Source organism: Malaclemys terrapin, chromosome 13, assembly GCF_027887155.1.
Source record: "Malaclemys terrapin pileata isolate rMalTer1 chromosome 13, rMalTer1.hap1, whole genome shotgun sequence".
NCBI classification, from domain to species: Eukaryota; Metazoa; Chordata; order Testudines; family Emydidae; genus Malaclemys; species Malaclemys terrapin.
In genome coordinates, this window is record NC_071517.1 from 18,972,313 (window position 1) to 18,988,093 (window position 15,781).

At 41.7% G+C, this 15,781-nt stretch overlaps 1 protein-coding gene across 4 annotated transcripts in view; it reads right to left on the reverse strand.

The window, feature by feature from the left end:
* OGFOD3 (2-oxoglutarate and iron dependent oxygenase domain containing 3) overlaps positions 1–15,781 on the reverse strand; it is a 100,675-nt gene that overhangs the window by 70,521 nt on the left and 14,373 nt on the right. For all 4 annotated transcript variants that reach the window (XM_054047148.1, XM_054047146.1, XM_054047144.1 and 1 more), the window contains exons 3-4: positions 14,107–14,182; positions 12,378–12,420 (exon numbers count right to left, since the gene is read on the reverse strand). In XM_054047148.1, the coding sequence (XP_053903123.1) occupies positions 12,378–12,420; positions 14,107–14,182 (119 nt within the window). The remainder of the gene's footprint in view (positions 1–12,377; positions 12,421–14,106; positions 14,183–15,781) is intronic.

The following is a 15,781-nucleotide window of genomic DNA, read 5'->3' on the forward strand; positions in this document are numbered from 1 at the left end:
CGGCTCCAGCTCACCACTGTTAACAGCGATTCTCTTGCAGGTCTTTCTAAGGCTCCTATCAATGTTGGTATCTAAATGAAAGAGAAGGCACTGGATTGGGACTCCAGAGATTCAAGTTCAAACCTGGTCTTGGCACAGACTTCTTGCACGATCTTGGGTAAGTCAGTTTCTCTATGCCTCAAACCCTCATTTGAAAAACAGAGATACCTCCTCTTACTCACAGTGGCATTGAGAATATGAATTCATTAATGTTTGTGAGGCACTCAGATATCAGTGATATGAGCCATAAGTACCTAGACAAAGAAGCATTGGTATCTATCCTCTCCATACCTTTTCTTCAGTTAAACCTTTTCTTTTCCCTCCCCCGAAAACAACAGCAAATTTTATTTCCCAGAAGCATCTTCTGCGCCTTACTCACATTGATAATATTGTAAAATTAAAAAGAGAAAGACTGTTTAAGACAGCAGTTCTTGATGTGAAGCCAAAAAGCTAAATCCTACTACAGCCAATGGTAACTATTGCATTTCTAACATTTTAGTTATTAAAAATAAAGACCTAGAAGGTAACTACAATTTTTCTCCCCAATCCTGAAAATTCAATCTATTTCCTCAGTCTGAGTCAAGCCATCAGAAACTCAAAACAGATGATGCAGTCTCATCAACTGTTGCCATTCCACTAGTATCTCAGGAAAATGTTAAACAGAAGCTTCTAAAGTTAGACATTTTTAAATCAGCAGGTCCAGATAACTTGCATCCAAGAGTTTTAAAAGAGGTAGCTGAGGCGCTCACCGGACCATTAATGTTGATTTTCAAGAAGTCTTGGAGCACCGGGAAAGTTTGAGAAGACTGAAAGAAAGCCAATGTTGTGTCAATATTTTAAAAGGGTAAATGGGATGACCCAGATAATTACAGGCCTGTCAGTCTGACGTGCATCCCAGACAAGGTAATGGGGCGGCTGACATGGTACTCGATGAATAAAGAATTAAAAAAGAGTAACATAATTAATGCCATTCAACATGGGTTTATAGAAAATAGTATCAAGTTAGTTTGACAGGATCTATTTTTTTGTTTGAGACTACAAGTTTGGTTGATAAATATTAATGATGACGTCATTTATTGAGACTTCTAAAAGGTACCTGACTTGGAACCACATGACGTTTTGATTAAAAAATAGAATGATATAAAATTAACATGGCACACATTAAATGGATTAAAAGCTGACTAACTGATAAATCTCAAAATGTAATTATAAGCAAGGAATCACCATTTAATGGCTATGTTTCTAGTGGGGTCCTGGCAGGGATCGGTTCTTGGCCCTACAATATTTAGTATTTTTATCAATGACCTGGAAGAAAACAAATTCATCACTGATAATGGTTGCAGATGACATAAAAATTGGGGGAGTGGTAAATACTGAAGAGGACAAGTCACTGATGCAGCATGATCTAGGTCGCTTGGTAAAACAGGCGCAAGTAAACAATGTGCATTTTAATATGACTAAATATAAATGTACACGTCTAAGAACGAAGAATGTAGGACATACTTACTAGATGGGGGACTCTATCCTGGGAAGCAGTGACTGAAAAAGATTTGCAAGTCATGGTGGATAATCAGCTGAACATAAGTTACCAGTGTGATGCTGTGGCCAAGAGGGCTAATGTAATCATAGGATTCATAAACCAGGAAATCTCGAGTAGCAGTAGAGAGGTTATTTTACCTCTATATTTGATACTGGTGTAACCAGTGCTGGAATAATGTGTCCCGCTCTGGTGCCCACAATTCAAGAAGGATGTTAATAAATTGGAGAGGGTTCAGCAAAGAGTCACAAGAATGATTAAAGGATTAAAAAACATGCCTCATAATACTAGGCTCAAAGAGCTTGATCTATTTAAGCGTAAAGAGAAGTTTAAAGGATTACTTGAACAGTCTATATGTATATGGGAAATAAAATATTTGATAATGGACTCTTCAGTCTAGCAGAGAAAGATATTACACTATCCAATGGCTGGGAGCTAAAGCTAGACAAAAATCGAACCGGAAATAAGATTTAAATTTTTTAACAGTGAGGATAATTTATCATTGGAACAACTTATCAAGGATCATTGTGGATTCTCCATTGGCAATTTTAAAATCAAGATTTACTTTTAAATCAGAATACATTTAGCTGAACCTGATTTAAAAACTGACTCAACTAATGTAATTTTCAGTGTAGGCAGGGGTCCAACTGGCAAGAGATAGTTAAATGAGAGGACATCCTTTGATGTGTACATGGAATCCTGCCCTTCTCAAAGAGATACATACATGGTCTCTTTGCTACCTGTTTGACAGGACCTGTGACCACTCAAGTTGTTTGGATAGGTCACAGGCAATGATGGTTTTCGGGGGAGGGATAGCTCAGTGGTTTGAGCATTGGCCTGCTAAACCCAGGGTTGTGAGTTCAATCCTTGAGGGGGCCATTTAGGGAACTGGGGTAAAAATCTGTCTGGGGATTGGTCCTGCTTTGAGCAGGGGGTTGGACTAGATGACCTCCTGAGATCCCTTCCAACCCTAACATTCTATGCTTCTACGGTCATACCACTAGGTGATCTGTCCATACACAATGCAAACTCCATCTTTCCAGCAGGATGTGTTCTAGTGCTCTGATGGCCCTTCTTCATTAGGCAAGAGTCCACATTTTTATCATTACATGTGATTTGAAGTAAAAAGATGCCATAGCTAGATGACTGGGCTATCTAGTGGCAGCACAGGATATGGATACACAAGACTGCTGACCAGTCTAAGCTAACAATGCAGCTGCAGGCTGCTCCAGCCTCACGGCAAGGTTTTGCATCACTCACTCACCATTCCTCCGGGACCGTGCTTGGCAAGGACATTGCTAATAGCCACATGCAGCCTCTTAGCCAGAAAGCATTGCTGCAACCAGGAGTCTTTGAATGCTCGGGGTTAAAATAGGGGAATCCCAATGGATTCTGCTTCAGCCCCCACAATGAGGAAATACCCCTCTTCCCCCATCCATCCATGTGTTTTCGTCAGTCTCTTAAAGTGCATACATTATATCAAGCTATTAAAATGGACACGGCCTGGAGTGCGCAGACCCCTCCACCCTTGTAGCCCCCCAAAAGCATTTAAAGGACTAATGTAGACAAGTCATCCTACATCAAAAGTCAGCCAAAGAGAGCTCCTGCAATGAGCTTTACTCAAACCTCAGTGTAATAGTCTTATTGAAGACCTCAACTTCTGTGCAACAATCTAAGTTACAGCCATAACTGTGGAGTTGCTACAGAAGCTCTGTAATGGTTGTAAGCTTTTTTATAGACAAGACCAGGAAATTTTATAACCAGGAATCGCAGGACACGTAGTTGAATAAGTAGGTTTAATTTAAAAAACTCCTTAGCTTCCCAACTTCAATTTACCTTGAGCCGTCATTCAAAATATCAATTTTCCTCTTGCTTCCTGAAGCAGCATGGGCTTGCAGCAATGCAGGGGATCCAAAACCATCAGTCCCGCTAATGAAAAGGCAGCGGATGGGCTCCCAAAAAAATGAAAGATATCCATAGCTGGGAAGATAATGGCTGCAATATGAAGCCTGGAAAGGCAGATGGAGGAGACTGAAAAGAAGCAGGGAAGGGAATGAATAGCCCGCAGCACTGCCTTAGAGAGGGAAAAGAGACTGAATGCCAGAGGTGTATAAGGGCTCAATTATACATATACACAGGGCTTCTTTTTGTTCAATTGCTGTCCTGAAAAGAAGCTGAATCACAGCTATTTTCGCATAAAGCCATCTGAGAACATTAGGTGCTTATTGGCCTTTCAGTGCCATTTTCTACACTTGGGAAGTTAGCTTGGAGGAAGACTATGGCAACACTACACCCAAACAAATCTCAGCGCTCTGATCCAGATACGCCACACCTCACTTCAGCTCAACACGCCCAGCATGAAAGCCTTGCTAAAGCTTGTACAGAGATGGCAGAACGACTGCTAACAATTTCCACCCACCTTTTAAGAGTGATTGTAATAGAACAATTTCCCTTATGCCATTGCACAGAATTCCTGCTAGAAAGATTCTGGACTTCCCTTAAAAGAATGAAGCACAAATTTAGACATTGTCACATCCCCAAGCCTTGTTAGTGGTTTCTTTGTCTATCATCCTCCTATTTGGGAGACAACATTGAACTGGGATTTGCAGGTGCTCAGCAACACTGATGACAAAAGGAACTCACTCCTCCCTTTAAAGCAGTGACAAAAGGGACATCTGACCCGTGCTTTGAACACTGTCTGCAAACAGATGTCAACAAATAAATATTTGTCCTCTGCCTCAGCAATTCAGCTTTCTCCCCACACACACAAACCCTTTTCCCCCCTTTGATAAATGGTTATTTAAAAGTAGTTATCTGCAGGGCCAGCTACAGCATTTCTGCCGCCCTAAGCAAAAAAAAACAAACAAACAAAAAAACGCAATCACGATCGGCAGCAGCAATTGGAAAAAAAAAAAAAAAAAAAAGTCGCGATCGGCGGCGGCAGTTCCTAGAGGGAGTGAGGGACCTGCCGCCCGTGAATTGCCGCACATGCCGCCCCTCTCCCTTGGTCGCCCCAAGCACCTGCTTGTTAAGCTGGTGCCTGGAGCCGGCCCTGGTTATCTGAAGGGAAGCTGCATGGGCACAAGCTGCCCAAGAGGAAAAATAAAACAAAACAGACTCCGATTTTAGGTGAAGAGGTTGGTATTGCTCAGGACCTGCCTGATTTTCCGTATCTCCTCCACATCAACACTCCTATGTTTGTGTGTGAAAAGTAATGTCAGTTCTACGATCGCCAACTCTTTCTGAGCAGAACCAGACATGACCAGGCCCAACTGTATGTAGTCGTGCTCAGTTCTCAAAACAGATTCCATATTTCAACCTCCACCTCAATTTGAATCTTGAAAGAAGAGGTGCAAGAGATGAAGTGTTCATCTACTGTGCTGCCTAGGTCTTTTGCAGATTAGGTTCATCAGGTTCAAGGCACATGAAGTCTAACTCATGTGGAAGTTCCCAGTCAGATTCCAGAGATCACAGGTTACCATAGTTAATTTTGCCATGGTATCTGATGCACATTTGCATTCGATAAAGATTAAATGCTTCTTGCTGATTAGATATTATAATTATAATTATACATGGGGGTGGTAATCTTACCAATTTAGCTGATTCTTGTGTTGGGTTAAATACCCATTAGCAGTGCCCATTCCGTGCTGCAGTATGTTTCAAAAATCAGAAGATAATTAAATACAATAAATCTGTAGTTTAGAACCCTTTCAACATTGTCCTTCTGCTTGGTTGGGTTATAAGATCTGCTGCAGAGCTATGGATTAGCTGCCTTTCTTATCCTAGCTTCTGCCTAAAGTTTAAAATTGGAAACATGTGATGCCTCAACATCCAAAACGTTTCTAAATACTCAGATACTCAAGCAACAGGCACTTCAAAAATGCATGGAACAATGACAATTGAAGAAAAAGCCCACATGGATATCCACATCTTAACGTCGTGTCACATGCAATTTCCATTAGCTTTTAACTGGGAAAAAGAAAGTCTTCATGTCATGAAAATCTTGCTTTGTTCCTTTAATCCTGCTACAATTCTGCAAGCTTTATAAGATGACTCATATCCTAAATGCTATGTCTGGGCTTTAATTCCTGCCAAAGGAAAAAAATAAGGTTCAAACGGTTCCTTGGAGGAATCTTAGAAACTGTACTAACAGCACTTTGTTGTGTGAGACCTTTGGTCAGGGACGCAAGTTAGCAGAAAGGCCAAGAGGAGCCGCAAAAGGTGTAGGCAGGCAGGTATCTAGGAGAACCAATTTTAGCACTTACAAAGAATTTAGAAAAAATGAGGAGTCCTTGTGGCACCTTAGAGACTAACAAATTTATTTGGGCATAAGCTTTCGTGGGCTAAAACCCACTTCATCAGATGCATGAAGTGAAAAGCACAAGGACTCCTCGTTTTTGCTGATACAGACTAGCACGGCTACCACTCTGAAACCTGTCACCATGCAAGGCAGAGAATTGAGAAGCACCTCACAGGTGATCAGTTCAGCTTTCAGAGCTAGAAAAAGGGCTGGTGGAGTCTGCTTGAGCAGATGAGCCAGGGAAACAACAGTGAGCAAGCAGTGAAAGAATCCAGACAATTCCCTCTAATCGACAAGGGGAAGGAATAGTCCAGGCAACAGCAGGAAATAACTGGAAGGGACATCAAGTGAAGTGGAAGATGCATATTGCCAAAAGAGATGTGGCAGCTACTTACAAAGGGGTAGTAAGATGCTTAATATACGGGAAGAACCAATTTGTGACCTGCAGGCAATGTAAGGGACAAGAAATGGGGGAAAGAAGTATTATAGGGTGCAGAGGACCTGCCCCATCCCTGGGAAATAAAGAGCTAACAGCAACTCAGGGACTATACAGATACTCCAGGACCATGAACCAGGAACAGGATGGGAGATACTGCATGTGAGAAACCTGTTATTCACCCAGGCAAGAAACCCAGAGCTGGGGAATGTGTGTGCACTTGTTACCTCTTTCTGTGACCAAGAGATACAGTTTTCCCTGCAAAAAGGGGATCTGAACAGCTGACCCTGTGGGTTTTGTACTAAATAAGAAGTAACAGAGAGGCGACTATGGGAGGAGGAAAAGAGACTGCTCTCTGGTGTCTCTGCACAAATACCAATAGCACCAGTAATCAACGGGATGAGTTTAATTTACGTTGGAGAGAAGTCATGAGAACAGTAATTACAGAGCCATGAAGGAATGAATCACAACTGGAACATTAAACACAAGTAGGAACACAGTATAAGGGAGGCATAGAAAAGCAAAGGTCACTGTCTTTGTAGAGAAGCAACTAAAAACTAAACAAAGGCAAGTGGCAATCATGCCAACGAGAATGACAATAAAATAAAAGAATGATGAGCATAGCTATTTGAGAATCAGTCTGTAGAGAGATTAATCATGGTTCAGAAGCAGCACATAAGTGGGTGAGGTTCTCTGGTCTGTGTCGTGCAGGTCAGGCAAAATGATCGTAATTGTCCCTGCCAGCCTTAAAATCTATGAATATTTATCCATGAATCATTACTGAGGGAGACAGAAGAAAAAGCTTAGCACCATAACTTGGTGACTTCAGCAATTCAGAAGTTTGCTGGGAATTTCCTTACATGTGAGGGTGGAAAAGTCAAGGAGAAAATAGTGTCTTACACTTAAAATTCCTCAACAGAGGGAAAAAGGATAACAGGGAGGAGAAACTGACAGGCCAGAGAACACCAGTTCTTTGAGTTTAGTACATTATGTCATGATATCATGTCCAGCCAAAAAAATACCCTGAACCTCAGTGACTTCTAAACTAAAAGGCATGGCAGGCAATATCCGGTGTGTCTAGCTGTGAAAAAACAATGAAAGGGTATAGAAAGTTAAGAGAGCTGGAATAGAGTCTACATCTTAATATGAAGCAACTCAAATCAGGAGGACAATTGCAAACTGTGGAGAGATCAGTTTGGCTAAAAAGAGGTCTAAAAAAAATTAAAAGGGAGGAAAAGGGTTTATATGAAAGATTTGAAAGTTAACAACTATCCAAAGAAAAATATGTGCAACTGGACAGAGAGTCATCCAACACACCTTATAAGCCCTAAGAAAATTTAAGAAGCAGGCTAATTCAAATCCAGTCCAACCTGCATGCAGTTTTTTTGGTAGGCGGAAAGAACAGCTAGATGAAATAAAATGTAAAGCAGTCTCTAAACCATCAGGAAAAGAGGGGAGGATGAAAGGCTCTAATGAGATAAGACACTTTTGTCTGGACATCACCAACATCAGACACAACACATCATAATCTGGCCTAACAGCTGAGAGCTTTTTGGCTAATGGTGTGGGAAATGCAAGCACAAGCATTAAGTGAGATGGAGCAAAAAAAGACAGGGCAACAGTAGAGGAAAAAATGCATAAGAGAAAGTGAGAGTTAAAGAACTTGTGTCCAAAGGCCTCCCCTCTACTGACATGAAAGAGGATGGAGTAAAGCTTCAGCAAGCATCATGAAGGCAGATGACCCAAAATCTCAGTCCACTGGGAAAAAAAATAAGTCTGTGGTGAAAATAAATAAGACTGCATTTCAGTGGAGCTCTCTGGGTTAAGGGACCAGTGCGAGGATCATATGTCCTAGGATCAGGCCCGCAGTCAGGAGACCAGAAAACCCAAACCCAAAGGAAGATGGGGGCTGAGGACTCTGAGAACCCCAGAGATTAGGAATAAAATCACTCTATGGCAGGACACTGAGGGCACCAACTTAATGCAATTCTTTGCAAACCATTCACTAAAGCTAGCAGCACTTGGATAAGAGACATTTACACTTGCTTCTTTCCAGCAATCGGTTAGCAATCTGTTGAAAAGCAAGAGCCACCCCCAGCATTCAACGTAATTTGAGCTGAAGCAGCCCACAGCCAAACAGTTTCTCTAATACCTGCCAATCAAGATGATATGATTTCACATACTGCAATTATCCTTCATACTGAGAAGAGTCCCTTGTCCTCAGATAAATCAGTAATCCAATTAATGCTCCCTTAGCCAATTCAAAGGGAATATATATGCCTAACGCTATTCAAAACTGTGCCCAATTCAACTGTTACATCAACACAAAATACAGATCCACAACACAATGATAGCTGATACAGTAATGAAAGAATGACTAGCTTTACACAAGCAGAGTGGGCATTCATTGATAATGAACTCAATGTTCTGTTCCCTCCAGACTCAATAATAAAATACTGCCTCAAAATGTGGTGCTGTGAGAATGATTGTACAGTGCTTTGAACATGTAACATGCTATAGAAATGCTAAGTGTTGTTTCTATAGCATAAGTGGGAATACTTATGTAAAATGCAAGAGGTTCAGTGGGATGCCCAATCATCTACTGTTCTATGAATTATTTTCAGAGCTGTCTTCCTTTCACCTAATTAAAAAAATTTTTTTACAAAAAGGGACAAAGGAGGAATTAGGAAATAATTCCAGGTGTGGGATCTTGAGCACAATATAAAACTAGATCTACAGTTGAAGCGAAGGCTGCCTTCTTCCGAAAGACAATCCAAATACCATTTCTATTTCTACCTAAATTTAGTACCAAGGAAAGCAACATATTTCGTGGGATGATAACAAAACAAAGGAGCTACTGACACCACAATATCTCTCAATCAAGTTCAAATATAATCTGGAAAAATTTAGGATGATAACTCATACCTACATGGAGTCCCTGACTTCCTTGTTTTAGCATCTTTATTTAATGTTCAGACACATTCTATGAGACATCAATGTGTTACTGTAGGTGATGTCAGATACTTTTACATCCTCTGACATAAACTAGTGTACATACTGTATTTAAATACAGAGCAAGGTTAGTGTATGTTCCAAGATGTGATGGAGAGTTTGGAATAGATTGGAACTGAGAAACCACCCTGGACATTACATTCAATTGCACAGTTGCATTAATTTATTCTACTGCCACAAAATCCATCTTCCTTTCCATGCCTTCCACCCCCAAAACACCCAGCTATGGATCAAAGTTGAAAATACTCATTGGGAAACATTTGTTGATCATTATTTTCTATCTTGATATGGACAACAGGTTTTTCATTATGCTCTCCAAATGGCCCAGCTCCACTCCCCAGGCTTTGGCTCCCAGCTCAGTACCTCCTTTCCTCCCAAGTGCACCATGGAATAAGGAAGTTTGTAGCCATCTTATTTCCCCAGGCCTCAGCTACTGCACTCTTTTCTAGGTTGCCTAGCTCATCAGCCCACATTTCTGTCTCCCCCATTCCCTAGCAACAAGCTGGATTCCATCTCTCTCCCCCACCCCCAATACCTTGCTACCTGGCTTCACAAAACAGCATCAGAGACATGCACTGTAAAGCCAATTAAATCTGCAGAACAAGAGACAGCTACGTGCAGTTCCCAGCAGGGCAGGGAGACAGCTATAACATATGTTTTGTGTTCATGTCTGAGGTTCTTTCTGCAACCACAAGGTCTAGAAATTATTTCATATTTTAATGAAAGCTGAGATTCTAGAGCACAGTTCTGCAGCAATGGGGTGAATTCCACAACTGCTGAATTGTGGGATACACAGGACCCTGAATAAGATGTTTCCTATCCTTTGTTACATACCTTGGTAAGCAGTGAAATAATTAAGAATGTTGTCTTTTAAATTAGCATTGCTGGTATCTGAGTTAGAACCCATTGAAATGGAGCAGTTCACACCTGAGAAGTTTTTTTCAGGGTCTGAAAAGTTGGGAAGGCATCTCTGCATTGGTTACACCCAGCTTGTGTTTTCAAGGTTTTCTTTGCAACCATAAACTGGAGATTTATGGGGGAGGGTTAAAAATGAAAGCTTAAAGGACAAGTGAGAGGCCTGTTCACATTCCCTTAGACAGTTCTTTGCACTCCACCCACAGGGTTACACTGACACTTGGGGAAATTGGCTTTAAAGCAAGAATCTGGTCTCTCAGGACCAAATCGTTCCATCTTTACTCAAGCAAAATTCCCAATAATTTCAATGGGGACTTTGCTAAAGTAAGGACTACTAGGTTTTTGCCATTAAAGAAAAATAAAATTTCTGTGGCAAAGGTTAGGTTCCAGATTAGTAGATTGGAACTGTATGATTGAATCATATTACATAGAAACAGAAATCCAACAGAAGGAAACCTACACCCTGCACCTACTCATAAAGCGGGTGGACAGAAATGGGATACAGGAGGAAAACAAATAATACATCAAACTTTTCCTTGCTTTGACTAAAACAAGACAAAATGAAGTCACTTATTCAGTAGTTAAACTATTAATTTTGTAGCTGCAACTATATTTCCACAGTGCAATGGACAAAGACAAATCCATAGATTTGAGACCAACATGCTTATGTAACCCACCCACACACCTCCTTGGGTGTGGTTCTGCCCCATCTAGTGGCACTGAGACCACTTAAAGAGAGAGTTAAACAAGTCTGCTCTACAGCTTTAACTAAGAGTCAGTTGGTTTTTAGCTCATGCAGTAGAGGCTCATGCACTAAGCTCCAGAGGTCCCCAGTTCAATCCTGCCCACTGATGACCAGAGTCTGTTGGCGTTACACTTAAAGTCTGCCTGAAAATAAAGGAATATAACTATGGTAAACATGTCTTGCATTTCTACAGGTTTTATATGTCACTCCACCTGTGCAAGGATTGCAGCTGGAGAGTTGTGGCACTTGGTTAGTGAGAGAAAATAAAGGGAACATAAACTGGGATTACAAACAGCTGAAAAAAGTCAGGAAAACTAAAGGCTACAACAGCAAAAAGTAGCATCAACTGCAGGAAAAAGCAAATGGTATTATTAGTCTGAGTAAATGAAGGCTTTATTTAAAATTTAACATTTAACTCCTTCCCCTCCTAACTTCTCTTCTACCCTTCCAAAGCCTAGCCAGCGTGTATTGCCAAAAAACACCAGCCTTCGTCCATTTCTGCAGAGGCAAGTCCCAATCTACTTTCTCCAAACCTGGTGGACAGAGAACTCTTCCCAGATGTGTGGTTGTTCTCCTTGGGGTTTTGGGGCAGTGCTCATTAAAGAGCTGCTATACTGAGGCCTCCTAGGAAGAGACTTGAACTCTTGATTTATAAACAATTTTTGTTTCTCAAATTTCTATCAACTCCTTGTTCATTTCCTTTCTAGTCCTAATTCAGCAGAAGACTAAAGCAGGTGCTTAACTTTAAGCATGCAAGTAGTCATACCAGGCTTTAACAATCACATCGTCTTCTACCACAAAGTAGGATGTCACAGATTACCAATATAGGTGGGGAATATGCAGCCAACTCTTCAGAACTAAAGATTCTATTCCTCACACAAATATGCTGAGGAATAAAGAGTGAGGGAAGAGAAATGAAAGGGAATGTACATCAAAGGAAGATAATTGTTTTTAAACAGAATGTTTTTCAAAGGTCTTCTTGAGGCACCAAATATGTTTCATGTTACCCCAAAACTGATCTCTAAGGGGTTTCCACAGTTTATTTTAGAGGCACAGTTTTGAAGAACCAGGAGTCAGAGGCTAATGCACCAGTGCTGTAGTTAATAGCATCCATGTCCATAGCACAATATCATGCACCAGACTGCAGAGTACAGCATGAGTGTTAAATTTACAAACTGAAAAACAGGGAATGAGTAAGTTATAATGCAAATGCCATGATCTCTACTATGGAGGAAGATCAACATCTCCATAAGGAGATCTTGCCAAATCGGGGTAGCCAGTGGAATTATCCATCCTACTTCCTCCCCTTGCCCCCTCCCAAAAATGCATTTAAAACCTGAAAATCTTGCCTTAAAAAACAGAAGAATGTAAAAGGTAACAGGATGCTGCTCACCCCTCCATCAGATCCTCCCAAGGACAGTCCCCTCTCCGCTATTCTGCAGGTGAAATAACAGTCTCAAATCAGAATTACAGCCAGACCTCTTTGTCCTTAACAATACAATTTACAATGTACAATGTACAGCTGTCGGGTAAATATTAGCCAACACAACACATGTAATGGGCATTGGTGAAGAGAGTTGTCATTGGCTTGAAGTCCTTATGATCTTGCTGTTACAAGTCACAAGCAGGCAAATAAACCCATGATACCAAGAAGGGTAGAGCATTTGCTTGCAAGAAGATGGCTGCAATGTGGGGCATTCTCAGCCCTCTTGCGGGAATCCCAAAGACGCTTTAAAAAAAAAAAAAATCCCTGGCTTCCAAAGATATCCTGCCAAACAGGACTAATGTGAAGAGGCCTACATTTCAATTCTAAGGGCAATAATACAAAATCTCTACATTATACTGGAGTATAAAAATAAGAGACCAGAATTAGAAAGGGATGGACCCTTGACTTGGCTGGTGAACAAGCCATTACAATATGTGAGGACTGGGATCTATACCAGTCCTGCATCAAAAGGGGGCTGGGAGACTTAAGGCTATGTTAAGGTCTCCCATGTAGCCACTCTATGCTTGCGGGAGAGAGCTCTCTTTGCCGGCATAGTTAAACCACCCCCAACGAGCAGAAGTAGCTATGTCAGCAGGAGAGCGTCTCCCGCCGACATAGCGCTGTCCACACCGGCACTTCTGTCGGTGAAACTTACGTCAGATGGGAAGGGGAGGGTTTCCACACCCCTGACAGACCAAGGTTTTACTGATAAAAGTGCTAATGTAGACATAGCCTTAGAAGCAGTGTTCTAAGGCAACCCACAGTTTATAATACAGACCACATCACTTAGGCAGCCCCTAGTGTTTGGTTACTGCAAACAACTGGTATTCAATTAGGCTGTTCACCTGCCCAGCTGTGTCAAGTTCAAGCATCTCTTAGCACTTGACCACAGCACCGCACATTGGAGTCACAGAGGAAGCCATCTGCCTTACTGCATTTTGTTAGCTCTAGCTCATAGCCCAGAGTAGCTCATAGCTACTACTATGCACAGAAAGGAGATAGGGTTACACAAAATGGGGGAAAGTCTGACCGGGAACAATGGAGCAAATGAAAATCCCTAATTCAATCCAGGACACTACCCTATTTCCTTCCATTGGGACATGAGTCTTCCTCCCCAATCGCCAGTGAATAAGACAGAGTGTCCCAGACGACTAGAGCTGCCAGTTGCAAAATAGAAGACGACTTTGGGAAAGATTTTAACACCCTGAAGTGTTAGGCCTAGTCTTCACTTACCGGCTGGTCCGGCGGCACGCCATCGATGTTCTGGGATCGATTTATTGCGTCTGGTTAAGACGCGATAAATCGATCCCGGATCGATCCCAGAAGTGCTCACAGTCGGCGCCGGTACTCCAGCTCGCCGAGAGGAGTACGCGGCGTCGACGGGGGGAGACTTCCGGCCGTGTCTGGACCGCGGTAAATTCGGACTAAGGTACTTCGAATTCAGCTACGTTATTAACGTAGCTGAATTTGCGTACCATAGTCCGAAGTCCGGACTAAGTGGGGACCAGCCCTTAGCCTTAGTCCTCAGCTAATGACCTTTGCACCAATGACATGGTGTAAACACTTTCAATGTAATCCCACTTGCCTCTAGTCCAATGCTACTAAGGTAATTTTTTAAGGCTAAAAGAAAAATTACCTACGGATTCTTTCAGCTTCCTCCCTGGTGATTACTGCGTCTGTTATGCCTCTTCCACACTTTCTAGGAGTGCACCCTGGAGATGGATGATAAAAAGCAGACTACATTACAAAGAAGCACACACTGAATCTCAATATCCCACCTCCCAGTTTCCCAAGTTTTGTTCTCCTTGAAAGGAAAATTGACAGGTTAAAAATTATATTTTGGAAACCAATTTCTTGACCTGATTACTGCCACCTACCTTAGATTGTTAAAACTAAAACCAACCCAAATTTACATTTCATTTTGAGTCCTAGTTCTCATACATGAACAAGATGTTTGAGTTAAAGACAATGCAAAGAAATGCCAAGCCCTTAAAAATAAACTATTACAATTAACATGAAAACAATTCCTGGAAACATTTATTTTGCCCCTAGGTTTCTGTAAAAATAAAGACTTACACGCTGACCTATGTCCCTTTGCTAATCTATCAAAATAAACAGACTCAGTGCAGTCTGAGGTTAAGACTTAGTGCCAGAGAAGTTAGCCTTTGTTTAGAATGGTATCATATGTCAGGTTAGCGACTATATTTAATGAATCTGTAAACTCGGGGGTAGTCCCGTTAGACTGGAGAATAGCCAATGTGGTTCCTATTTTCAAGAAAGGGAAAAAAAGTGACCCGGGTAACTATAGGCCTGTTAGTTTAACATCAGTAGTGTGCAAGGTGCTGGAGAAGATTCTGAAAGAGAAACTAGTTGAGGACCTTGAAGTTAATGGCAAATGCGATAAATTACAGCATGGTTTTACGAAGGGCAGATCGTGCCAAACGAATCTGATCTCCTTCTTTGAGAAAGTAACGGACTTATTAGATAAGGGAAATGCGGTGGACCTAATATACCTGGATTTCAGTAAAGCGTTTGATACAGTACCCCATGAGGAACTATTGGTTAAAATGAAAAACATGGGGATCGATATGAAAATCCAGAGGTGGATAGGGAATTGGTTAATGGGGAGAATGCAGCGGGTCGTATTAAAGGGTGAATTGTCGGGTTGGAGGGAGGTTACTAGTGGAGTGCCTCAAGGTTCGGTTTTGGGACCCATCTTATTTAATCTATTTATAACTGACCTCGGGACCGATTGCAAGAGTGGGCTGATAAAGTTTGCGGATGATACGAAGGTGGGAGGAGTTGCAAACTCGGAGGAGGATAGGGATACTCTGCAGGGAGACTTGAATGAGCTTGTGAATTGGAGTATCAGAAATAGGATGAAATTGAATAGTAAAAAGTGTAAGGTGATGCACTTGGGGACGAATAATAACAATTTTAGTTACAAGATGGGGACGCATTGGTTAGAAGTAACGGAAGAGGAGAAGGACCTAGGGGTCCTTGTGGACCGCAGGATGACTATGAGTCGGCAATGTGACGTGGCGGTGAAAAAAGCCAATGCGGTCTTGGGATGTATTAGGCGAGGTATATCTAGTAGAGATAGGGAGGTCCTGCTTCCGTTGTATAAGGCGCTGGTGAGACCTCATTTGGAGTACTGTGTGCAGTTCTGGTCTCCAATGTTTAAAAAAGATGAACTCAAACTGGAACGGGTGCAGAGAAGGGCGACTAAGATGATCAGAGGAATGGAAAACCTGTCGTATGAAAAGAGATTAGAGGAGCTTGGGTTGTTTAGTCTGACAAAGCGAAGGCTG